This window comes from Heteronotia binoei, chromosome 21 (assembly GCF_032191835.1).
Source record: "Heteronotia binoei isolate CCM8104 ecotype False Entrance Well chromosome 21, APGP_CSIRO_Hbin_v1, whole genome shotgun sequence".
NCBI classification, from domain to species: Eukaryota; Metazoa; Chordata; class Lepidosauria; order Squamata; family Gekkonidae; genus Heteronotia; species Heteronotia binoei.
The window spans coordinates 181,875,255-181,901,484 of NC_083243.1; the positions used below are offsets into that span (position 1 = coordinate 181,875,255).

The window sequence follows — 26,230 nt, forward strand, 5'->3', positions numbered from 1 at the left end:
CCTCTGCTCCAAACCCACGATGCTGGGCCATCCTGGCCGCCGAACCTTGCCGCTGCAGTCCTCGCACTGGTGGATCCTGCCACTGACCTCCTTGTGCCGCCCATGCCGGTCCCGATGCTCTCAGCCACGTTGTCGACAAGCTGCTGATCGTCTGCGGCTGTTTGGGCCTGCCCGCGCCACTCTGAAGCCGGAGAAGAGTGAAAGGCTCCCTTCCTGGCCAAGAGCGGCATTCTAAGTGCACCACAGGGGGCGAGGCTGGCCTATTTAAGACCACGTCCCACCCCCAAGCTTCCAGATGGCCGGGAAGGAACGACCTGCCTCCGCTCTTTCTGGGGCGGCAATGGGAGGTCCCTAGCTTTAGCGGCCGTTGGCAGAGTAATTATCAGATCAGATTGGATGGAGGAAAACAATTCTGTAGTGATTCATGATAATTCCACATGCAGAATTCCTCGGGTCATTCCATGATTCTTGATGTTTTAACTGCACATCTCTAATGATCAATATCCTCTTTCATCCAACAATATGGCAAGCCACACCAGGGAACATATGAACATATGAAGCTGCCTTATACTGAATCAGACCCATGGTCCATCAAAGTCAGTATCATCTTCTCAGACTGGCAGCGGCTCTCCAGGGTCTCAAGCTGAGGATTTTCATGCCTACTTGCCTGGACCCTTTTTGGAGATGCCAGGGATTGAACCTCAGACCTTCTGCTTCCCAAGCAGATGCTCTGCCACTGAGCCACCTTCCCTCCCTGTTTGGTCAGAGGTTAAAAAATGTCACTTGTGCAAATATTGGGCACTGCTACTTTCCCAGCCAGAACAAAAACCTTCAGTGTTTACAAATTGTCTTTAAGATAGAAATTATTAAACATTTGCATGCTAGTCTGTTTTAGGGTGATTGGAAATGCAAGCTGGCCTGAGGTTTCTGCATGTCTTCACAGAGATGAGAACGCTAATCTCAAATGACAGGCTGTTGGAATGGTATGAGTGATACTTGAAAAAATATTGTTAAAACAGAGCAAAAGTGCCTGAAATAATATAAATCAGATCCAAGTTGAGCAATCAAAGGTGACAGAATGTAAGTAACAGCACTCTTTGCGTTCAGTGAGCAACAGGATGGCACTCAAGGTATGCCCATCCACTGCTTTTGGCAGCAATCCAGTATTTATAATGTCATGATGAAACCACAAATGCACATTATACGATAAATACTATTAAGCAGCTATGAAAAGTGATTCTCAGTTATCTCTTGCAGAGAAGCATAAACCGGATCATTTCAGCAGCAATGCTGGGGATACAATGCAGGAACCTTGCCAGGATTTTTGAGTAATGAAACAAATGGTGCTTCGGATAATGCTCTGCTGTATGGTATGCTAAATTTATCCTGTTCACACCGAATTGCAGAAGAGGTCGCTTAATATTTCATATTCCTTTCATTTCTCTGAATTACCTTTCCAAAAAATTAGATCTATCCGAAACTAGAAAAAAACATTTTAAAAGCATCCTGCTTTAAAACTCCAAAGAGAGGATCAAGAGACTTTTAAAACAGAGGGCATTTCCCCACAAAGCTTACCGCGGAGCGACGTCCCTCTTCACCGCGCAGCATCTGCATGGATTTCCCACCAACTGCTCCGCAGAACCAGGAAGAGCCGTGGCTTTTGCGTCGCTAAGGTAAACTGGTTTTTAGCAGTTTACATTTGCGACGCAAAAGGCCCGGCACTTCCTGGTTCTGCGGAGCAGTTGGTAGGAAATCCGCGCAGAAGCTGCGCGGTGAAGAGGGACGTCGCTCCGCGGTAAGTTCTGTGGGAAAACACCCAGAGTCTCAAAAATGATACCAGCATTGTTCAGATCATATCACTGTGTTGAACATAAGAAGCCATTTTACTAGAAGTAGATGAAACAATGAGAAAAAAAAAATGGCGGGAACACTTTGTAATTGATTTTTTTTTTTCCTGCATGGGTTCCTGGTGCTTAGTTAACAAAGTAGAGATGGTTAATAATCCTATTTTGAAGGTTTCACATTGGTGGAATTTGAATATGAGAATGCTTTTACATAGTCAGAAATTGTGGTCTGTGGCTGTGAGATTTTGTATATTGTTATTGCTGCTCAATTGACTATAATAAATTGGAATTGGAATTGCATGCTTAGTTACAGGATTCACAGAGGAGAAACTTGATGGCTGAAGAAACATTCTCCAGGCATTTAGCTTGCTCTGGAACTCTCTTCCGGAAGTAAGACACATTGAATAAAATGGTATTTACTAGGGGTGACCTATCAATCCAGGTCTATCAGATCCCAGAGCTTTGAGATGGAAGGGGGAAGGCCTAATAACAGGTGATACCCGTTGCCTAAATTGAAGGCCTGGTGGAAAAGCTCTGTTTTACAAGCCCTGTGGAACTGAATTAAGTCCCACAGGACCTGGCTCTCCAAAGGGAGCTCATTTCACCAGGTAGGGGCCAGGGCTAAGAAGGCCCGGGCCATTGTTGAGGTAAGTCAGATGTCTCTGGGTCCAGGGGTGTTGAGTCGCTGTCCTTAAAGGCCTGTGGGACTCATATGGGGAGATGTGGTCCCAAAGGTATGCTGGCCCCCGAGAGCCAAGTTTGGTGTACTGGTTAAGTGTGCGGACTCTTATCTGGGAGAACCGGGTTTGATTCCCCACTCCTCCACTTGCACCTGCTGGAATGGCCTTGGGTCAGCCATAGCTCTGGCAGAGGTTGTCCTTGAAAGGGCAGCTGCTGTGAGAGCCCTCTCCAGCCCCACCCACCTCACAGGGGGGGGAGGAAGGAAAAGGAGATTGTGAGCCGCTCTGAGACTCTTCGGAGTGGAGGGCGGGATATAAATCCAATATCTTCATCTTCTTCTAAAGGTAAGTACCAGCACCTTGAACCAGATCTGGCACTCAAGAGGTAGCCAGTGCAGTTTGCGCAGCAGAGGATGAATTAATGCCTGCACAAGTGATGACGTCAACGTTCTACTGACAACATACTACTGACAAGACCTGTCTGAGTGAATGATTTCTTTTTGTCCCAGGTGACCAGGTGTGAGTAAACTTCTGAGTCAAACCAAACTGAAGGACTTGCTTGGCAGTTTCCTTGCCTGCTCCGTAAAGAATAGTAAAATAAGGGAGCCTCGTTCACCTATTCTTTTCCACTCCCATAGCAACTTTATCAGCCTTTCCTGGTTACCAGAATTAGCACTAGTAGCTGCCGCAATCTCTGTTCACATTTATGGAGAATGTACACAGTTAGGTGCGGGATGAACAACAACACTCTCGGGGATGCTCTAGGCTGATCCTGCATTGAGGATGTCCCGTATGATGCCTAACAAGTCTAAGATTCTACGTCCATTCTCTATGCATATATTGACTCAAGAGTGTCAGAGAACCAGCTCTAACACTATAGGTGCAGATAGAAAGATTTATAAAGCAATAAACACACAGGGAGACGTCTGAAAAAGTTTCAAAAGGTGCACCGGGAGTTTGCGCAAGGAATCAGCAGGGACCTAACTCCTCCTGTCGCCCCTGTTGCTTTTATTAACAACATGACATCACAACATTCCATCTGCATCAGCCAATTAAGGGTCGTACTTATTCTATCTCTGTGCATGCTTACATCAATCAGCCAGCATGTTTTCTCTGATAACACTAACAAGCTTCAATGCATTACACTTTGTCTATGATCTCATCTCTCCTGCTCTTCAACCTGCATTCCTACACAAGAGGCCTTGTGCACAACCTGTGAATGGCCATGTACTTAGACCTGACATCAATGCAAAATTGATGCTTTGCACTCTAGGACTATCATTCTTGCTGGAGCATCAGCCCTTCTATGTTCCTTTTCCACGGGTTAATAGTTAAAAAAAAGAAAAGGCAAAAAGCACAGACGTGCTAGAGTAATACCAAGAAAGGTGCTGGTAGAAAAGTTAATTCAAAGCAGGCTGGGTAGGCTGCGTCTGAAGGGCTGGTGTGGACAGGCTATAGTGCTCAACTCTTTCTTTTCGGAAGTTTTTTCAACTTAACATTTCCCTTCCTGAACTGTTTATACTAGGAATGCCAGATTTTTGGGTGGGGGTGGGGATCCCCTGCTGCCAGGTCCCACTTCTTCATGACCAATCACCTGTGTTAGAGAATTTGCACGCAGCAGAAGACACTGAAGAAGAGGGACATGGAACACAGGCATTAATAGACAAGAGAGACAACTGTATGCAACAGTGGAATATATTTACCAGGACGGTATCCAATATTCAAAGTCGTTGCCAGGCCAAGGTCATACACAGTAATCAGTTCACACTACAGTAGATAAAAGTATACACCAGTAAGTATACACAGAACGATCCAAGCACAGTAGCACAGGATCAACACCAGCAGTGTTCGCTGCCACCCGGACGGTAAGTAACACAGTACCCACAATCCTTACAGGCAGGAAGAGCAAGCTCACTGAGCTTCCCTTAATACACATACCAATCATTCAATCTCACTAGAGGTTGCATCAGCTCTGAGTCAGCACAAAGCCTAATTACAGGTGAGGTCATTCCACCTTACCTCAGTAACAAGAAACAGCTGGTCCATGATTCAGCATGACTCAGCATGACATTTGCAGAAACAACATCACTATTACTAAGATGGAATCAGTCAGCCATTTTAAGAACTGATTCCCAACAACCTGGCCATGGGGGACTCACCTCCCCTAAAAGGAAGGAACATCCAACATTTCAGCAACATGCCTATGTGACTCCAACATGACCCGGAATTGATGTAGGCACATCAGGAACATTGGGACAATACTCTGGTTTCTGGGCAAAAAATGCTATGGTAGAAGTTACTATCTTATAGCTTTTGCCTCAAAACCAAAGATTTTCCTGATGTCCCTGACATGTTTATGTCACTTCCAGATCATGTTGGAAGACATATGGGCAGGGGTGGCATTCAAGCATGTGCTCCTTAGCATATTAGACCACACACCCCTGATGTAACCAATCCTCCAAGAGCTTACAAGGCTCTTTTTTGTAAGCTCTTGGAGGATTGGCTACATCAGGGGTGTGTGGCCTAATGTGCAAAGGAGCTCCTGCTAGAATTCCACCCCTGCATACGGGCATGTAGCTGAAATGTAGAATGAAACTTCCTGCTCCCAGTAAGGAAAAAGAAAGGAAAGGTCCTCTGTGCAAGCACCAGTCATTTCCAATTCTGGGGTGATGTTGCTTTCACAATGTTTTCACGGCAGACTTTTTACGGGGTGGTTTGCCATTGCCTTCCCCAGCCATCTGCACTTTCCCCCCCAGCAAACTGGATACTCATTTTACCGACCTCGGAAGGATGGAAGGCTGAGTCAACCTCGAGCTGGCTACCTGAAAACCCAGCTTCCACTGGGGATCGAACTCAGGTCATGAGTAGAGCTTAGGATGCAGTACTGCAGCTTTTAACACTCTGTGCCACGGGGCTCTTGCTCCCAGTAAACCCACCCCCTATCCCCCACCGGCTGCCTGGAGAGACCTGGCAACCCTGTTTTACACCAATGTGGAGAAAGTCACAAGCAGTGTTCCCTCTAAGCTGCAGAGCCTTGTGAACAAAAATTCTACTTTGTGAGCTACTGGCATTAAACTTGTGAGCTATTGCATAAATTAGTGTGCTCTGGGGTCATCCTTCCTGAGCTAAGACAAAAACGTGTGAGCTGGAGGCTAAAAATCTGAGAGCTAGCTCACACTAACTCAGCGTAGAGGGAACACTGGCCACAAGTAGACTTTTCTCCACATGAGAAAAAACAGTGTGACTAGCAATTTTAAGCTGAAAAGTTTTTGTGGCATGAGAAGGATTAAGCAGCCGTACTCAGGAAATCTCTTCTCCACGAAGATTCACAGGCTGTCTCAGTTACATTGGGTTTATATGTATGTGGTGGAAAAAAAGGATGCCACTCCACATTATGTATAGTGTTCGCCTCAGTTTAACAAATAAACAGTATGTTCAGCTGCTCTGAGCACAATGGGAAACCTTAAACATTTTGCCTCAAAACCAAAGATTTTCCTGATGTCCTTGACATGTTTATGTCACTTCCAGATCATGTTGGAAGACATATGGGCAGGGGTGGCATTCAAGCATGTGCTCCTTAGCATATTAGACCACACGCCCCTGAGCTCCAAGAGCTTACAAGGCTCTTTTTTGTAAGCTCTTGGAGGATTGGCTACATCAGGGGTGTGTGGCCTAATATGCAAAGGAGCTCCTGCTAGAATTCCACCCCTGCATACGGGCATGTAGCTGAAATGTAGAATGAAACTTCCTGCTCCCAGTAAGGAAAAAGAAAGGAAAGGTCCTCTGTGCAAGCACCAGTCATTTCCAATTCTGGGGTGATGTTGCTTTCCAATAAGAAAGCTTGTTCAAGGATCTGGCCTAAATTTTCTTGTGTGTTTGTGTTAAGTGCCGTTATGTCACTTCTGACTTTAATGCCTTAAAATGAATATTAGAAAACCGACTCACTTTGTAAAAACACAGCCAGATTGCTTTATATATAAAAATTAGTCCACACTGGTACATAGACATTCAATTATAACGTTCCCTCAGGCTGAAAACATCTGGTCTGGATATACTCTTTAGCATTAGCTTTCATAACACTCCATCTTGTTTCCTTATTTCTGAGGCTGCAGTATAATGGGAGAGGTTAACCACTGGGAGATTTCCCATCTTCTTCTTAATAATGAATTAGGTGTTTTCATTCAAAGTATTCAGCCAGCAAGTGGGTTGATTCAGTTATATGAAAAGGGGGAATGAAAAGACAAATGAACATTTGAGATACGCAACACGCTACCCGCCTTCAAATAATTAAAGCAAAGGGATTCGTTGCAGAGGCAAAAGTCTGCAGTTTCAGTCCACACGTATTTTCTTCAAATGGTGATATCTGTTTGAGTAGTAACATTTCAATTCTACAGAGACTGAATTTATTGATTCCATTTTTTATCCTGTCCTTCTTCCAGGGAGCTCAGGCTAGTAGAAGTCCTCTTCTCTACTTTATCCTCATAACATTCCATGATGTAGGTTAAATTAACAAAAAGCAACTGGCCCAAGGTGACTCTGTGATCTGGGGATCTAGAACAGTTTTGTAAGAACTTAAGAGAAGCCATATTGGATCAGGCTAATGGCCCATCCTTTCCAACACTCTGTGTCACACAGTGGCCCACCCCCCCCCCCCAAAAAAAAACAGGAGCCACCAGGAGGTCCAGCAGTGGGGCCAGGAAACTAAAAGCTCCCAATGTCTCCCCCCCTCCCCCCAAGCACCAAGAACACAGAGAATCACTGCCTCAGACAGAGAGTTCCAACAATACGCTGTGGCTAATAGCCACTGATGGACCTCCATCATGTTTATCCAATCCTGTCTTGAAGCTGCCTGTGTTTGCAGCCACCACCACCTCCTGTGGCAATGAATTCCACATGCTAAACACCCTTTGGGTGAAGAAGTACTTTCTTTAATACCTTCTAACCCAACTGCTCAGCAATTTCATTGAATGTCCATGAGTTCTCATATTGTGAGAAAGGGAGAAAAGTACTTCTTTCTCTACCTTCTTTATCCCATGCATAATCTTGTAAGCCTCTATCATGTCACCCTCAGTCGACATTTCTCCAAGCTAGAGAGCCTCAAGTGTTTTAACCTTTCTTAATAGGGAAAGTGTCCCAACCCTTTAATCATTCTAGTTGCCCTTTTCTGCATTTTTCCCAATGCTATAATAACTTTTTTGAGGTGCAGTGATCAGAATTGTGCACAGTATTCCAAATGAGGCCGCACCATCAATTTATACAGGGGCATTATGATACTGGCTGATTTGTTTTCAATTCTCTTCCTAATAATTCCCAGCATGGTGTTCGCCGTTTTATTATTGCAGTCACACACTGTCTTGACATACACTGTAGTCCTAATCTAGTCCTAATACTGCATTACCTTCATTTTACAATAGCGCCCTGTTTATATGTTACAATGAATGCATGTGTGTAGTATGTGTATTCATCAGTTCATAAGAATGAACCAATGTGCATTCATTTACAAATGCAACAAGGGCCAGAGGTTTAAATCACATGTTGAGCTACAATGCATTGTATGTAACTTAATAAATGCTCAATGCACATATGGGGGGGAGCATACACTGAGTTCACTGTAACTTGTGTAACAGGGCTAGTAAAGAGGAGAGGAGCCACAGAGTTGGTAGAGATTAGAAAGTTAGATGTGCACATTCAAATGATGTATGCACTCAAATGCTTACCCAATTTTTTCCCCTTCTCACATGATCACTAGGCGCACCACAGGCTTTGACACAAACACAGCCAAGCAAACTTACCTTACTTGAACACCCTCAATGGTGAGCACCTTGATGGGTGTCTCTATCTGGACAATCACTTACAGTATGTCACAGAAGTGAGTACACCTCCTCACATTTCGTAAATATTTAAGTATACCTTTTCATGTGACAACACTGAAGAAATGACACTCGGCTACAATGTAAAGTAGTGAGACTACAGCTTGTATAACAGTGTAAATGTGCTGTCTCCTCAAAATTACGCAACACACAGCCATTAATGTCTAAACTGCTGGCAACAAAAGTTTCTCTGATTCTCTGGAGAATCAGAGAAACTAACAGATAGACTGGTATAACATTATAATGTTTGAGCAATCTAGTTGTTATGTATTGAACATAAGTACCGGACCTCATGGCGATGGCTACCAAAAGAGACCCTGGGTCCTCGGATGGAGCTCGCCTGAGGCCCCGCCCACCAAGATCTGTGGCAGGAAGTTTGACCAACCAGGATTGGCCTGGTCGGAAGAGGGAGGTTGTACCAGGAGATGTATATAAGCGGGACCCGGCCCGCATGCTCCCTCTCTTGTGTGATGTACTATTAAAGACTCTATGTTGCCTTCCAACCGTCTCGCGTCTCAGTACATTACACTAGTTATTGCTGATTTTTTAAAAGGCCACCTGTGGTGCAGAAGGTATAGCAGTAGTTGGGGGGAAAGGCAGGGAAAGTACAGGGAAACCCATCACTTGGAAGCCCTGTTGCCACGGCACTGAATTGGCACTCACAGTGGTAATAGCAAAAGTAGTGGGCATTCTTTCCGAAGCATGGTTTGCCACATGGATTTTCCCTATCATGCAGAGTTTCTTTGCCAACAATTGAAAGGGTTCATGTTTCAGAGGTACCAAAACTCTAGAACTCCTGCCATGTCACATTTTTTTCCTGCTGACTTTCAGGCACCTAGTAAAGATGGGGCCTTTCTGGCTGTCTTGTTATTTTTGCTTCAAACAATTTTATTGATAACATATGGTAACAATTTTCGTTAATAACTTCTTTTCATCTATCCCATATGCTTCTTTCTAATCACCCCTCCCCCCGTTACTTGACCCCCGCCAGTGTTATTTACTTAAAATACTAACATTAAAAGGTACTGTTAATTACTAAGAACTAAAATTAATATTCTTCTTTCTTCTAAAGTTTAATCATTATCAAAAATTGTCCAAAGTCCTTTTGCTTTCCACTCATCTTCTACATAACTTCTAAATTTTTTCCACTCCCTTTTAAAATCTTCTAAATCATAGTCTCTTAAAGTTCTTGTTAATTTGTCCATCTCACTCCATGTCATAACTTTTACAATCCAATCCCATTTTTTCTGGTATTTTTTCTTGCTTCCATAACTGTGCATATAGTGTCCTAGCAGCTGAAAGCAAGTACCAAATTATAGTTCTATCTTCTTTTGGAAATTTTTCCATTTGTAATCCCAACAGAAAAGTCTCTGCAGCTTTCTTGAATTCATATCCCAAGATCCTAGAAATTTCTTGTTGGATCATCTGCCAGTCTTGTTATTTTTATTTGAATGTTGCTAATAATTTCCAGTGCTCTGTTAGACACCTATTGGTTTTATTATTGGCTTTTTTGCATTATTGTTCAAATATATCTTATGGTGTTTTTAAGACTTTTTTTGAAATTGGAAATAATAATCTAAAAATCCATGCTTGCTGTTGAATGTTATGGCATGGAGAGTGACATATAGAAATGGCCTCCAATGCAATGGCACAACCCTACCCAATTTGTGACCACCTAGGATGGCTCAGTACGAACTGGATAAACTCCTGCGTTTACTGCCTGCCCATGTAAGGATAGGTCATGCACATGGCAGGCCACAATGCACGACTAGTGGACTAAGTTTGATTCCATGGGTCAGAAGATGCTCAGGCCTGGGTTGTATTTTCAGTGCCGACTCAGACTTCGAAGAGAGTCTATGCATCATTGAAGCCTGCGCGGACTGGTTTTGTTTAGATAGGATTTAAGGCTGAGTCCACACTGCACTTAGACCTTGCTCTTCTTTCAGTTGAAGAGGGAGGAATGGTACAGGGTTAACAGGGCAGATGATTCTATGTAGGTATGAATGATGGGATTTCTGATCATTTCAATGGCTTTCCCTTATGCAAGTCATGCTGAGCTGCAGAAGCACCACTTCAACAAGCGCTGTGGTTGTAAAACCACCCTGAGGTTTAAACAGCTGAAGACAGACACACAAGCAGTTACACAACATGAGAAGAGCTTTAGAAAATGGTATACACTCCAGGGCAGCTGATAATACGGCTTTAAAAAGCAACAAATCCAAGGAAGTCCTAATCAAACCAATGGAGAAGAATCTGACATCCCTACAACATACATCGAGCAGTCCTTAAAAACAAACAAACTTTTTGCCAGTATTTTCCCATAATGTTTTCCAGCAAGGTTCTGGATGTTGGGTTATTTTTTTTTTTTGGGGGGGGGGGGGATGGGATTTCTATATATATATTTTTTTCGCAGTGAAAAAGTTTATACATGTTTAAGAAAACAAAATACATGGGCTAAAAAGTAGGTTTTCTGCCAGTGTTCGGCATTACGTTTGTTTTGCTGCTACTTAAATTGCCTTTTCAGATACGGAAACTGTGTGGCATGGAGCAATGAATCTATGAGGATGTTTTCCATTGTCACTTGCTATTTTTTGCCAAATGTCAAGGTTTGATATTTGGTGTTATGCTCTGCTATCGGCTAATCACTCATCCCCATTTTTTTCTTGTTTTGTTTCTCCTAATCAAATCAAATAAATAGCCATGGTTCTGGTGTTTAGTTCTTCTTGGGGGGGGGGGGGGGAGGCAAGCAGCAACGTTTCAATTAGTCCCCTTGTTTTCCTCTGCGCTCTCTTCATATCCTGGTGCTTTTTGATGTCGTGCCTCTGATCGATCCCCTTGAGAAGGAGAGACTTACTAAGTGTGTCTCAGTGGGGCTGCCTTTGCTCTCAGATGAAATATTCTTTCCGGCTCTCATCCATGGCTTCTTGAAGGGTAGGGTCATTTTTCAAAGCAGCATCTGCGCTTTCGGCAAATTCGGTTCCCTTTGCTTCATTGGTGTGGTAAGTGCCCTTGTGCCGGTACATGTATCGTAGCATCACGACCAAGAGACAAATCAAGACAAAAGCCACAGCAGCGATGACACCTACGGGAACGAGACACATTTGAAATTTCCTTTTCATTACCAATTTCAAATAGCCCAAGTTGTTCTTTAAAAAAAGACTAGGTCCTTCAAAGAGAAGACGTGCATAAATAACAACACATTAGAAAGGGGCTCTGACATTGCGATAGCGAGACATTTGTTCATTTCTCCCAGTCCAAGTGAGGCAAATACAAGAAAACAACAACAAATCAAAATTCTCCTTCTTCACAAAAGTTATTTCCTAATATGTATCGCAGTTGATGGAAAGATCCAGATACTGCCTTGGATCCAGTGGAGGATTTCTGTGAATAGAAGGGAGGGTGATTTCTCTCAATCCCCCCTCCTAATGCAAACCTCCAACTTCCCCATCATGCTTTCCCTGGGGATCCCCTGTCCTTCCAAAGCACTATTTCAGAGGCATTTTAAGATGCAGCAGGAGAGGGAATATGAGCAAGTCACACTCTCTAGATGGAAATCTCTTCCAACTGTGGAAATTGCTGCTGATCCAAGCCATTTTCAGTGCAGGGCATCTCCTTTTACCGTCGATCACAAAGGAGGGCATTCAATACTTTGGACTGTGCCTCGATGCCGGCCACAGATTTGATTTTTGTCGTGACTCCTGTTTCTCCACGCCACTGTTTCTAATGATGCTTGGATCTGTACAGTGGCTTCTCATGTGGTAGGGCAGATGGTAGACTGCACCGGTAGATGGAGGTTAATGAACGGCCAGTAGGATGGGTTGATGACATCATCAGGCCATGCCCTTGTGGCGAGGCATTCATCAGCTATAGACTGGCACAGTGTTGCCCAAGTCCCTCCCTTCATCTGGTCATCATTGCGACAAAGGGATGTTCACTGGGGGCAAGGGACCCTCTTTCTCTTAAGTTTCGACAGTTGCATCAGTCTGTTACAATATGTCTTTTCCCCCTACAAGCTACACCTGGCCTTGTAGAACTTACTAACAATCCCTGGGCCAAGAGAAGTTAGGTTGAAGGCTACTAGGGAGCAGGCCTTCTCGGTGATAGCCCCTCGTTGGTGGAACGACCTTCCAGAGATGGTGCGAGCCCTGCGGGACCTGAACCAATTCCGCAGGGCTTGCAAAACATTTCTTTTCCAGCTGGCGTTCGAGATAGAACCTGATTAACCCAACGAGCGGACATCTAGCCGTCTTGTGTACATTATGATTACAGCATTTTAGCACCTATTTTATATATTTTACCTATTTTAAATAACTTATTTGTAATTGATATGTTTGAATTGCTCATGTTGTTTTATGTGAATCATGGGACTCCCATGTCTGTTAGCCGCCCTGAGCCCGCCTGGCGGGGAGGGCGGGATATAAAAATAAAATATTATTATTATTATTATTATTATTATTATTATTATTGTTGTTGTTGTTGTTGTTGTTGTTGCACTTGTATTTAACTCGCTATTTGACTGTGTGCTCTCAGCAGCATTTGGACAGTTAGCCTCTTGAGCTTGAGTTGATATAACATGAATATCTGGCTGTAAATCAGCTGCCCTACCTGGAATCCTGAAGCAAGATCCCAATGGCTATGGCATGAGTGTGGGGAAACCACTCTAGATGTACCAAATTCACTTCAATGTATACCATTAACAAACCCTCAGTACTTTATGGTACCTGGTTCCAAACCAAAGTTACAACGATCAAAAACAAAATTGCCCATGTAAAGATGTTGCTTCTGCCCCTGTAATGTAAGTCTAACAGGGGATTCATCAATTTTTAAGGACGATGTTGGATTCCCCAAACACAATAGGCCTTGATGCTCTTTAGCTATTGTGCAGTGTTAACAAGCCTCAGGGACGGAACGCAATTCAATTTTCCTCCTAGTAACAGGTTGGAAGCTGAAATTAAAGTCAAAGGAGATGGAACCTGAGGGGAAATGTAGTAGAACTTCACTAATTTTCACTAATGATTAGAAATCCACCTGGCAAATTACTGAAATTAGCAAGTACAGCAAAGAAGTGAAACACAGTAGAAAACACATAAAACACAGTAGAAATAAAATGACAATACATTTTAACATCTAAGATGCTGTATTAGGGAGGGATTGTAATTTGAGCGAACAACTTGAATTAGCATGACAATGCGCTTATGGAACTGTAGTCAAATCGCTGCACGTTTATCTGTGGGAAATCCCAGTAAAACAATGATCGTTTTAACACCAGTTGAAAATTTATTCTGTAGGCTGTTTATTCTTTAGTACTGTTCCTATCACTGATACTGCAAATAATTTATTTATTATTAATGTATAACCGGCTTGCCTGAAAATTAATGGGGTTTGGGGGGGGGGGCTTTTACATCATTTTGGAGGATGTATCTCTATGATGCTTTTTTAAAAAAAATTATCCCTGTCGTTTTCTAAATATAATGTATAGCCCAGACATCTTACAGCAGTCTCAGAACTATGGTATTCAGACCTTCTATGCCTATCAGGCTTTATGAGTTATGATCTTTCTTGGCTCTGGCCTCTGCCTGGTGGAATCAGCTCCTTATGGAGATCTGGGCCTACTTGAGTTAATACCATTTCATAGGGCCTGTAAGATGGAGCTATTCCGCCGGGCTTTTGGTTGAGGCAGCGGGCGTCCTATTCCAGCAATTATTCCATCAGTTGGCCTCCCTTGTTGTGACATCATGCTTTGCAGCCTTGTTGTGGTGCTGAATCTTATTATTAACACCATCATTTCTTTCTTGGGCCAAAAACTGCTGTATTTCGTGAAATGTACCCTTCCCACCTGTGGTGCACCTTATTTTGTTCTATTGTTCTGGTTTTTAAAATTTAAATTGTAGACTTTTCATTGTTCAATTTATGTTGTGATCCACCCTGAGCCCGTTATGGGAAAGGGCAAAATATAAGCAAAAGAAAGAAAGGAAGAAATTTTCATGCCCTCAAAACTTGAAACCAGGTATATTTGCTTGGTGTGCCCCTTGTCCTTGGAGAGCCAGTTTAATGTAGTGGTGAAGTGTGCGGACTCTTATCTGGGAGAACCGGGTTTGATTCCCCACTCCTCCACTTGCACCTGCTGGAATGGCCTTGGGTCAGCCATAGCTCTGGCAGAGGTTGTCCTTGAAAGGGCAGCTGCTGTGAGAGCCCTCTCCAGCCCCACCCACCTCACAGGGTGTCTGTTGTGGGGGAGGAAGGGAAAGGAGATTGTGAGCCGCTCTGAGACTCTTCAGAGTGGAGGGCAGGATATAAATCCAATATCTTCATCTACCTCACAGGGTGTCTGTTGTGGGGGAGGAAGGGAAAGGAGATTGTGAGCCGCTCTAAACTCTTCGGAGTGGAGAGCGGGATATAAATCCAATATCTTCTTCTTCTTCCTTTTCCTTTGCCATCCATCCCAGCTGGTGAACCAATTCTTATGCTGGTTGCCCCACCCCACTGTGGGTTCTAAACACTTCCTTTTCACACTATGCCACTTTCAGGTAGACAATATCAGATTTCCAGGTAGCCTTTAGCAACTGGTACTTAGAACCTTGTTGCTGCCTTTTGAAGGATGTTTTTGGGGAATCCATGAATAGGTCTTCCCATAGTTTGTTCTCCTTTTTTAAAGGGAAATGGTTGTGGAGGAACCTGATTCAGATTGGAGCTCCTGTGTGCAAGCATAGGGGATCAACTCTTCTTTCTGAGCCATTTGCAACTGAAATCAACCCTTCACTGAGGCTGTTAGTAGCCCTGGGGAAAGAAAAATAAACAATTTAATTGTTTTTATGTCTCTGTCTGTATGTATTTTTAGCTCTGTTTTAATTGTATGTGTATGTTATTTTCTGGGAGAACTGTTTTTAAATGGTCGAAGTGTTATTTTATTATGTATGTTTTAATTTGTCAGCTGCTTTGGTGGCTCTTGTGAGGGAAGAAAGGCAGGAAATACATTTTGTAAAATTTTATTTTATTTTATTTACATTAGATTTTTATCCCGCCCTCTCTGCAAGCGGACTCAGGGCGGCTTACAACAGTCGCCTACAAGATTTAAAACAATAAGTCAATAAAAAACTATAAAACATTAATACAATTAAAATTTAAAAACGATTCCACGGTGCTGTACCGTTACTATGTTGGCAGTTCTGCTTTTCAGACGGTTGTTTACCGGGAACTCTAGCTGATGTCAGGTAGCAGCTCTCTCTCAGTTTAAGCATCGAAGGTTTGTCAAAACAATTTGGTCTTACAGGCTCTGCAGAATGTAGGGAGGTCCCGCAGGGCCCTTATGGCCTCCAGGAAAGCATTCTATGGTGCTGCCACCAAGAAGGCCCTGTCTCGTGTTAAACGCAACCTGGCCTCCTTTGGTCCAGGGGTGGACAGCAGATTTTTTTTGTCCCTGAACGCAAAATGATGATAACTAACTACTAATAATGACAAATAAGAAGATAAGCATCCTTTCAAGAATTTCCCACATGATGTCTTCTCAATCAACACTTCGTTGGAAAAAAATTGCAGAGGTAGGCATGCACACACACTGTTGGTGGCAATGCACAAAAATTAGATAATTTTGGGTGGATGTACTGAATTGAATGTGCTTGATCTTGAGTTACTGTGTTCCTTTTATACTGGAAGTACTGTTCTTGAATTACTGGCCTGGGTGTACAATTTCTAAAATTAGAAAATATCTAATCTTCACTTTACTAGTGGCAGTGAAAACAGCTATTGCACTCGGTTGGAAAAATAAGACAGCTCTGAAGCTGGCATTATGGCACTGTAAAATCTGGGGGCAATTTGTGATGGAAATAATATCAGCTCAAATACAACAATATGATCCACACTCTCCATGCTTTAATTTCCCTGGAAAATAGTCTATTGGACTGGAATATTTGGTTGAACAAGAGGTTATTCCAAGTGTGTTTAAAGCTTTCAATTTACTGCACCTATAAACAAGTATAGGCACCAAGAAAACGACATTGCTGTTAGACTAATATCTCAATGTAACAGTATGATCAGATATAATTTACCTTTTTCCCTTGTGCATATTCAACGTATGCAAATCAAAAGCACCGCATATGCTTGTTGACAACTACATTTTATTCTATTTTTACTTCTCTGTTCAATTGTATGTTTTATTGATATACTGTAATTCAAGCATTTTAATAAAATGTTTTTGGGGAAAAGGAATGTGGCAGAGGTGGGCATTCAAAAACTTAAATATGATGGGATAACTCCCTGCAAGGCAACCCCGCGTCCTGTCAGTTGCTTGTTTGTTTGTTAGTGCATTCATAACTTGACTCAATAATAATAATAATAATAATAATAATAATAATAATAATAATAATAATAAATTTATTTTTATATCCCGCCCTCCCCCGCCAAAGACTCTATGAAATCTCTAAAGGGTTGTAGCTGTGAGAAACCCTTAGCTTTAACTGTTTATAAGTTTGTTACAAATACTAAACGTCAAATTTGCTCTTCCCTGTTCCCCATGGTATTGCACAATCCCTAGAGAAACCCACATCCTCTGTGTGAGAAATCTGTTAAATAGCAGTTTCTTGAAAGGCGTCTCAGGGCTCCCCCACCCCGAAATGGTGTTCCAAGTTTTTAGGACTATAGGCAAAACTGAGATGGTACTGAATTGTGTCCCGGTACTGATTTCTGCAGAAAGCTGGCTAGGTAAGGTTTTTTTCCCTATCAGATGGAGAATCACATTTTGCTTCTTCAAAACAATTTCTGAAATACAGTCTTGGTTCTAGAAATATCATCGCCTTACCTCCAATAACTGCAATATCATCTCCCGCTGGAGACCTTCCAATATTTGCGGCTAAAAAGAAAATATATAAGATCCAATGAGACAGAAGACCTCAGGTGATAAATAGCCACAGCAGTGAATGGAGTGATGCTGTTTTTAACCCTTCCATTGAAATAAAGGATGTGAAGCAATGAAACAGCAAAAAAGCAATCTTTAAAAAGTCTCCCAACATTATACACATGAAAAATAAATCACTGACTGACTGCGGTGGTAATGCTGAGACTCAGGGAAAAGTCTACGAACCATTACAAACATATTTCTTGGCAACATCTCTTGGTAAAAATTCATACCTGCATTTTTTTTTAAAAAAAAAATTCCTTCCCTTACAAGTAGAAACAACAAGCAAGCAAGATGTACTCTTTCTAAATGGTGGCAGAAACGTAAATGGCACTTTTGGGAAGCGGTGAAACGGGGGATTCTAGGCACCAGATAGGATCTGAGAATACCCTCATATGACAGCTCCTCTCTAGACTACAGAGCTTAGATCCCCTGGAGAAAAAGGATAATTTGGAGCACGGGGTCTATGGCATTGTAACCCTCTGGGGTCCCTGTTCTCCTCAGGCTTTATCACCAGATCTCCAAAAGTTTCCCAACATGGGTATGACATTCCTTGCCAGGGAGGACCTTGCAACCCTAGGTGAAACACAGGCTTAAATCCTGCCTAGATTTCTGAGGCTACAAGCAGGGCCGGATCTACAGATTTTTTTGAGTGGGGCAAGAGTAAAAAATGAGCCCCCAATTAAAAAAAACGGGAGGGGACAGCATCAGCTCTAGAGTGCTGCCTCCCCCCCCCCCAGGGAGACCCTCTGGGCTGCTTTCGCAACTCTTCATCTTGAGGGGTGAAAAGCAACTGATCTGCCTTCCCCCCCTCCCCATTTAAAGGCTTCACTGGCTAGTGGTCTTTAAATGGGGAGGAAGACAAATCGGGGATGACCGACTGCTTTCACCGCCTCTCTGAGAGGCGGAGAGATGGGGGCGGGGGGAAGCAGGAGATCTGTCTCCCTCCCCATTTAAAGACCCTGGCTGGTAAAGACCTTAAATGAGAAGGAGGCAGATCTGGGAAGCGGGGCTCCTTGTTTCGCTGCCTCTGCCTCCCTCCCCATTTAAAGTTTGCTGGTTGGGTTTTTAAATGAGGAGGGAGGTAGAGCTGAAACGTGGGGCTGCTTCACCTCTCCCCCATGCCAGGCGGAGAGGCAAGGAAAGAAGCAGCAGATCTGAAGAAGAAGAAGAAGATATTGGATTTATATCCCGCCCTCCACTCCAAAGAGTCTCAGAGTGGCTCACAATCTCCTTTACCTTCCTCCCCCACAACAGACACCCTGTGAGGTGGGTGGGGCTGGAGAGGGCTCTCACAGCAGCTGCCCTTTCAAGGCTGGAGTCTCAGAACGGCTCACAATCTCCTTTACCTTCCTCCCCCACAACAGACACCCTGTGAGGTAGGAGGGGCTGAGAGGGCTCTCACAGCAGCTGCCCTTTCAGGGACAACCTCTGCCAGAGCTATGGCTGACCCAAGGCCATGCTAGCAGGTGCAAGTGGAGGAGTGGGGAATCAAACCCGGTTCTCCCAGATAAGAGTCCGCACACTTAACCACTGCACCAAACTGGCTCTCTCCCCATTTAAAGATCCTGCTGTGGTCTTTAAATGGGGGGGGGGGAGTAGATCCGGGAAGCAGGGCTGCTTGTTTTGCTACCTCTGCGCTTAGTGAGGCACAGAGGTGGTGAAAGAAGCAGCAGATTTGCCAGCCAGCTAGGGTCTTTAAATGGGGAGGGAGGTAGATCAGTGATGCTGGTTTGCTCCCCCCCCCCCCCCCGGCAATGAGCACCCAATTCAGCACCCCAGGCGGTGCTGGGGCCACATCCTCTGCCCCCCCCCCACTATATCCGGCCGTGGCTACAAGGAAAGGTGATTTATACCCATCTCCCCTATCTTTAAAGCCCTATATGGCCTAGGACCTGCCTACCTGAAGGACCGTCTCTCCCCACATGTTCCCCAGAGAGTACTGAGATCGGGAACTCGAAATCTCCTAATTATCCCCGGGCCAAAAGAAGCCCGCTTAAAATCTACCAGGGACCGGGCCTTTTCTGTTATGGCCCCCTCCTGGTGGAACCAGCTGCCGGAAGAGGTGAGGGCCCTGCGGGATCTTGCCGAGTTCCGCAGGGCCTGTAAGACAACCCTCTTCCGGCTGGCTTATGACTAGCTGGTACAAGAAACCAGGTGTAGTTATAATAGAGGTTGCTGTCCCTAATGGTTTAAATGTTTAAAATGTCTTAAATGTCTTAAAATTTTAAATGTATTAATTATTTTAACAGTTTTTATGCTTAAATTGTACTTATGTGGAACTTTGTGCTGTGAGCCGCTCTGAGCCACTTGTTGGGAAGGGCGGGATAAAAATCATTAAATAAATAAATAAAAATTGCAGGAGACCTCAGATTTTCCTCCACTCCCTGGAGTTTGGCAATGCTAGTATGCTCCTGTCAAAGGGATGAGACTACTGCAAGTCTTGTTCAATGGGAAAATCCCCTGGTATGTCTTCTTTGACTTGCATCCCTCCTGCCATTGGCAAGTCACTCAAAAAGGCCTGATTCCCAACATCGGACAGATGGACACCACCTGGCCGATACAATTCTACCCTATCCACCCTAATTCCAGGGTGGGGAAGGAAGGCACCCAGACCGCCTTCCAAGGCCTTCCTCGGGGCCCAATTTGCCTTTTTTCTGGCCCACTCAATCCCTGCAGGGTCCAAAGCGGCCCGCCAGACTTTCCGAGGCAAGATAGCCGACCAGATCAAGTGAACTCCGGGCCACCTCTGCACGATGGCCCGAAGATCCGCCACTGCCTGCAGAGACAGGGCCTTCCCCTTCATCAAACCCAGATCATCCCCCCAAAGGTGAATGACGAGTATGTGAGGCGGCGGACCGACCTTTCCAGCAAACAGCAAAGGCAGAAGCCCAGGCCAACGCAGCCCCCTTCACCCCTGCCATTCCGCAACTGGCAAAAATTGTTCCCCCTTCTGTTGAGATCTAGGCAGAATCCAACCTACTGGCAGTTAGAAACTAAATTAGCCCTTGCAGGGCAGAGAAGGGGCAATAGGGCAATCAGAGTTTGCTATAATCAGATTAATGAAAATTAGTGACAATGAAAACAGAGAAGCAGGTATGTTCATAAGTTTCCATAGGTAAGTTTTTGTACTTTGAACCTCAGCCTTTTTGTATATAGATGAAAAGAATGACCATGCAGCAAAAGCCATATACTAAATGGAAAGGAAAGAAAAGGTCCCCTGTGCGAGCACCAGTCGTTTTCAACTTTGGGGTGACGTTGCTTTCACAACATTTTCATGGCAGACTTTTTACGGGGTGGTTTGCCATATGCTAAAAGAGGGGGAGAATTGAATCAGGCTCTGCATTATTTATTTTCTTCCATCGTTCTGATTTCAGTTTTCCTCCGCAGTATATTTCATGTGACTATGCAAGACTGATATAGGATGCATCTGTGGTTAGATATTAAAATAAAATGATTTTAAAAATTTAAAAACAAACTCAAGAAGTTGCAATTTGGGTCTGATTGCGTCTCAATATCGTTTGTAAACTCTGCGCTCAGCAATGGGACCGCCTCTTCCCAAAATACTCAACACAATCTGTGCAAAATGCAATTAACGTTCTGCCAAAAATAAAGAAATGTGCAGACACATATATAATACTCATACATAGATGATATGTTTCCGTGGAGGGGGATTACACTTGCTTTGTGATTTCTTCTGGCCTTTCAGATCGATTTGGTTGTACTGAGAATTTTCCCCTCCTCCTTCAGCTACAGCAGTTATTTTGACCCAGTTGTCACTGGTATTGTAAACTTCTGTCTGGGCTGTACCACATCAGACTGCAGGCAGAGAATTCACAACATTGGGTGCGTCCATGTCCAAAGAATTCCCTACACATAGGAAGCTGTCAGGAGAAAATCTAGGCTAAACAAAATGGACATTTACTTTTCTGTGTACGGGGAATATTTTGTGCAGATTATTCTTCAGCTGCACAAGCTGCCACCTGCAGCCTGAAGTGGTACAGCCCAGACACAGGTGTGACACTTTGGTTAGAACTAGGCATTTCTTTCCATGAAAGAACAGGGCTTTGTTACAAACAGTTGCAACAGCAGTAAAGGTAGAGGGAAGATATCTATCTAGGTCACTTGTCATAAGCAGGTGCAGTATCGGCAGAATGGCAGTTCCCTAAAACAGGGATGAACGTTCCCAGGAATCCCAATTGCATTCTCTACTGGATTAGAATAACACTGGAGTAGATAATTTTGCAATTTAAAAGCATGAGAGTCGACAAGCATGTTTTTTAAAAAAAGGATCTGCGATAAGGCATTGGCTCGAAAGCAACCTCAGTCTTAATTACAGCCTTTAAAAATCCAGACTAATAAGTATTTTTTCACAAAGAAAAGCAAATTTCAGAGCTTTTTTTTTCTTTTTCAGTGTCTGATAGGATTTAATGCATCAGCACACTGAGAAAGTGTTCCTGCTATTGCAGTCCCTATTGTTCTCTTGTTTTCTTTGATGCAGTGTCTGCAATTGAGAATTCATTTTCTCCGCAGCAGCTGTATAAAGAGTCAGTGGGTTTTGTGCATCCTGTATTAATTCTTTCCAAACACTTGGATGCATATCATCCAGATCCAGTGATTTGTTCATTTTAAATTTATTCATTAGCCCTAGAATATCTTCGGATGCCGTTAGCTGATTCAATACTTCATACATCTTCCCTGAAAAATCTGAACAGGGATAGGACTAACAGCTTACACAGTCAATATAGATAAATATTTCTTTAGTTTCTCCACAACCTCCCTACCCCCCACCAGGAATCTGCTTATAATTTTTAATGCTTAAACAGGTTTCTTTGCTAGTTTTTTGCATCTGTTCTGTTGAAAGACGTTCTTGTTCTTTGTCCTAATGCTTTTACCAGTACCTGGAGAGCCAGTTTGGTGTAGCGGTTAAGTGTGCGGACTCTTATCTGGGAGAACTGGGGTTGATTCCCCACTCCTCCACTTGCACCTGCTAGCATGGCCTTGGGTCAGCCATAGCTCTGGCAGAGGTTGTCCTTGAAAGGGCAGCTGCTGTGAGAGCCCTCTCCAGCCCCACCCACCTCACAGGGTGTCTGTTGTGGGGGAGGAAGGTAAAGGAAATTGTGAGCCGCTCTGAGACTCTTCGGAGTGGGGGGCGGGATATAAATCCAATACCTTCTTCTTCTACCTCTAGCAGCTTCTCTATTTTTCTCCTCCACCCTCGGATCATGCTCTGAGCTTTACAGTAGGGTACACCAAGCACTAAGTTACTGTTCAGGTCATGGAAGAAAAAAACGTAAGGATTCTAACTCAACTCATTTGACAATAATTTCTCAAGTCATGATTAGAGATGTGTATGAACCAATCCACAAATCACAATTCGTGCATGAATTGAGTTGATGCATGGTTCATTTTGAACTGGTTCAGCTCTTGGTGATTATTTGGTTTGTTTTTGTGATTTGTTTTTCCTGACAGTCTGGCACTTATTGAATCAATTCCTATGCAACTCTGGGGGTGAACTTCTGGAAGCCCTAGAAACACCCATAGCAACTGTCCATAGCTTGATTGGCAGCTCTGAGAACCAATCATGGAGCTTTCATTCTGCTCTATAGGAGCAGACACCCCGACTCAGCTGCTGTCACTTTTTCACTTCGTGTTGCAGTTAGTTATTGTGAGAGCTGAAGATGAGTTTCTTGGGGGCACCTGCTTTGCGGGGCTATAATGCAGACATTTCAAATCCCATCTTTGCCAAAGTTGGAAGGCGGGTGGAGGAGAGCCTGCTGAAGACTCCCAGTGAGTTTCACATCTCCCAAATAAAACAAACCAATGAACCACATATCAGTTCAAGCAATCATATGAACTCACAAATACCTTATACGGTATGGCAAAGAGCTCCACCACAAAGAAACCTTTATCTTAATTGGTTTTTGAAGATCAAATTTTGATGCATCTGATGGAGTATATGTGTAATTTCTGTTCACAACAATTGCTAAAGTCACAACTCATAGGAATACAGATATTTATAAAGAATTCCCTACACTTATAAATGTAATCTCCGGAAGGGACATATAGAAGAAGAAGAAGAAGAAGAAGAAGAAGAAGAAGAAGAAGAAGAAGAAGAAGAAGAAGAAGAAGAAGAAGAAGAAGATGATGATATTGGATTTATATCCCGCCCTCCACTCCGAAGAGTCTCAGAGCAGCTCACAATCTCCTTTACCTTCCTCCCCCACAACAAACACCCTGTGAGGTGGGTGGGGCTGGAGAGGGCTCTCCCAGCAGCTGCCCTTTCAAGGACAACCTCTGCCAGAGCTATGGCTGACCCAAGGCCATTCCAGCAGGTGCAAGTGGAGAAGTGGGGAATCAAACCCGGTTCTCCCAGATAAGAGTCCACACACTTAACCACTACACCAAACTGGCTCTATGTTATTCACAGTAATGTTATAACTATGATCTTCTTCGTGGTCTCTGTGCTTCACACTCATGGGGATAGTGCGCCTGCGCCGATCCCCGAATCGGTATCTGAAAAAGCCCGGGATTTTTCCGCGCTCGGCGCCAACGAGCATGCGCAGGCGACCCACTGCGCATGCCCACCAGCGCCCGCGCGGCAATCCCGCCAGTTCCTTTCTGACCGCTGCGCTGAGAGGTTTACCTTTCCGTTTTCCCCGGTCGGTGAGAAGTTTTTGGCTTCGCCTTTTCTTCTTGTTAGCCCGTTTAATATTGTTGTTTAGTAGTTAGTTGTAGTTTATAGTTGTTAGTTAGTTAGTTAAAAAAAAAAAAAAAAAAAGCGTTTTGTGTTCGTCAGGCTACGGCCCTTCGGGGCGCTTCGCCCGCGCTTTTCCCCCGCTCTTCTTTTTCTCGCTCAGATTGTTCTGGGGAGTTTTTTTGCGGCTACTTTCTATGGAAAGTCGCTGGGGGTTTTTCAAACGCTGCCGTGCGTGTGGGAAGAAGATCGCCCCTCCAGACGGTCATTCCCTCTGCCTACTGTGCCTGGGAGAGGCCCACCGAGTAGACGCGTGCCCGCATTGTCTCCGCTTTTCGAAGCAGACGAGAAAGAACCGGGCGGCTCGTTTATCGGCGGCACTGATCGAATCGGCGCTTAGACCCCATCGACCGATGGAGGCATCGGCGCCGAAGTCGTCCGAAACCCCGGCACTGGAGCTCGCATCGGCCGATGCGGCTCCGATACTGACTCTGGACTTGCCGGAAGAGCGGGGCTCCACTAAACGTCCCCTCGAGGGCACGGTGGATATGCCTGCTAAAAAGCGCCAGGAGGATTCGGGGACCCGACCTCCGAAAAAGGCGAAGTCGAAGGAGAAGCGAAAGCGACCCCGCACTCCTTCCCCATCGGGCGGTACGTCGGCATCGACGTCGACAAAACCCCCGAAAAAACCTCGGACGCCTCCGCGCCGTAGCCCAGCTGGCCAGCAGCGCCTGTCGGCGTCGGAACAAGAGCCGGAAATCGACTTGACCCAGCGGTCTTCGTCTTCGGGCTCCCGTCGTCGCTCCGAAAGCGGATCGACCTCGGAGGTTGACGCGTCGGCACCGGTGATCGATCCACCATTCAAGCCCCGAGTCAGGCGAGAAACTTTCTACCCTCCTCAACGCTTCCCGATACCATCGTGGGAGCAACGCAGGTGGCAGCCTCCCTACTCCCGGTTCGAGACCTGTCGTTGGTACCCGGACGACTACCCCGATTGGGAGCAGGCATCCCAACTTTCATCGGTCTCGAGGGTTTCCCATCGGTCCCGAAAGGCTTCTGCGTCGGCATCGGTTCCCCCGGATCGACAGCTGGTTCCGGTAGATGCGGATCGAAGAACACCAACCCTTCCACCGCGAGAGTCGACCCCGATGCTCTCGGAGCACTCTACACACAGAGACTCCTCGTCGTCGGAATCGGAGAGTGAAGTCCAGGGACTGGAGCCTTCACCGGGTTCCCAGACGGCCGAGGATCTTCCGATCTCACCGTCGGAGGATCTGAAGTCCTATGGGGACCTTGTGAAGCGGATTGCTGCCACCCTCAAGCTGCCTGTAACGCAACCGGAGCCTGTAGTGGACGACAACGTGTTCGATATAATGCAACGGAACACATCCACTGCGGTGGCTCTGCCAGTGACCAAGGTGATCCTTCAAGTGGTCAAGGAGCCTTGGGCACGACCCTCCTCGACGCCAGTCTCATCCAAACGACTGGACCATATGTATAGGGTCCAGGAGCCCGGGGCTGAATTTTTGTTCACCCATCCGCGCCCGAACTCGGTGGTAGTTTCCTCCTCTTCGAAGGCAAGGAAGGTCCACTCCTCCCCACCGGACAAAGAAGGGCGGAAGATCGATGGAATGGGCCGCAAGGTCTACTCCGCGGGGGCACTCGGCATAAAGGTGTCTAACTATGCCGCCTGCATGGCTAGATATCAGTATGCCATGTGGGAACAACTTTCCCCCTTCCTTTCCTCGTTAACCGAGGACAAGAGAGCTGCTGCAACCAGGCTACAGAAAGAAGGTCTCGCTGTGGCCAGACAACAACTGGCCGCAGCAAAACATATGGTGGAAGCTTCAGCCAAACAGATCACGTCTGCAGTCTGTATCCGACGGCACTCCTGGCTCAGGTCTACCACGCTCCACCAGGACACTAAGACCTTCATTGAGGATCTGCCATTCGAGGGTGACGGGCTCTTCAGTACAACGACTGACTCGGCCCTCCAGGAGTTCGACAAGAGCGTTAAGACATCTAAGAACTTGGGTGTCCAATCTGCTGCTAAGGCTTCCAAATCCAAGCAATGGTCCAAACCCTGGACCAAAAAGCCTTACCAGAAGTTCTCCCCAGAGCAGTGGCGTCCTCGCCCTGCCCAATCCGAACGATCACCCTACTCAGGCAACGGCAGGAACCGTTACGGGTCACAACCGCCCAGCAAGTCGAAGGGGGCTCGCTCCCAGAAGCAGGGGGTTTGACTTCTT

General features: G+C 44.9%; 1 protein-coding gene across 2 annotated transcripts in view; it reads right to left on the bottom strand.

Moving 5' to 3' along the window:
* Positions 1-9,732: 9,732 nt before the first annotated feature.
* Positions 9,733-26,230, bottom strand: part of GYPC (glycophorin C (Gerbich blood group)) — a 66,832-nt gene continuing 50,334 nt past the window's right edge. The window contains exons 2-3 of one of the 2 annotated variants that reach the window (XM_060261885.1): positions 17,189-17,239; positions 9,733-11,476 (exon numbers count right to left, since the gene is read on the bottom strand). In XM_060261885.1, coding sequence (XP_060117868.1) covers positions 11,280-11,476; positions 17,189-17,239 — 248 coding nt within the window. In that variant the 3' untranslated portion in view covers positions 9,733-11,279. The remainder of the gene's footprint in view (positions 11,477-17,188; positions 17,240-26,230) is intronic. The other variant, XM_060261886.1, reaches the window with a different exon arrangement.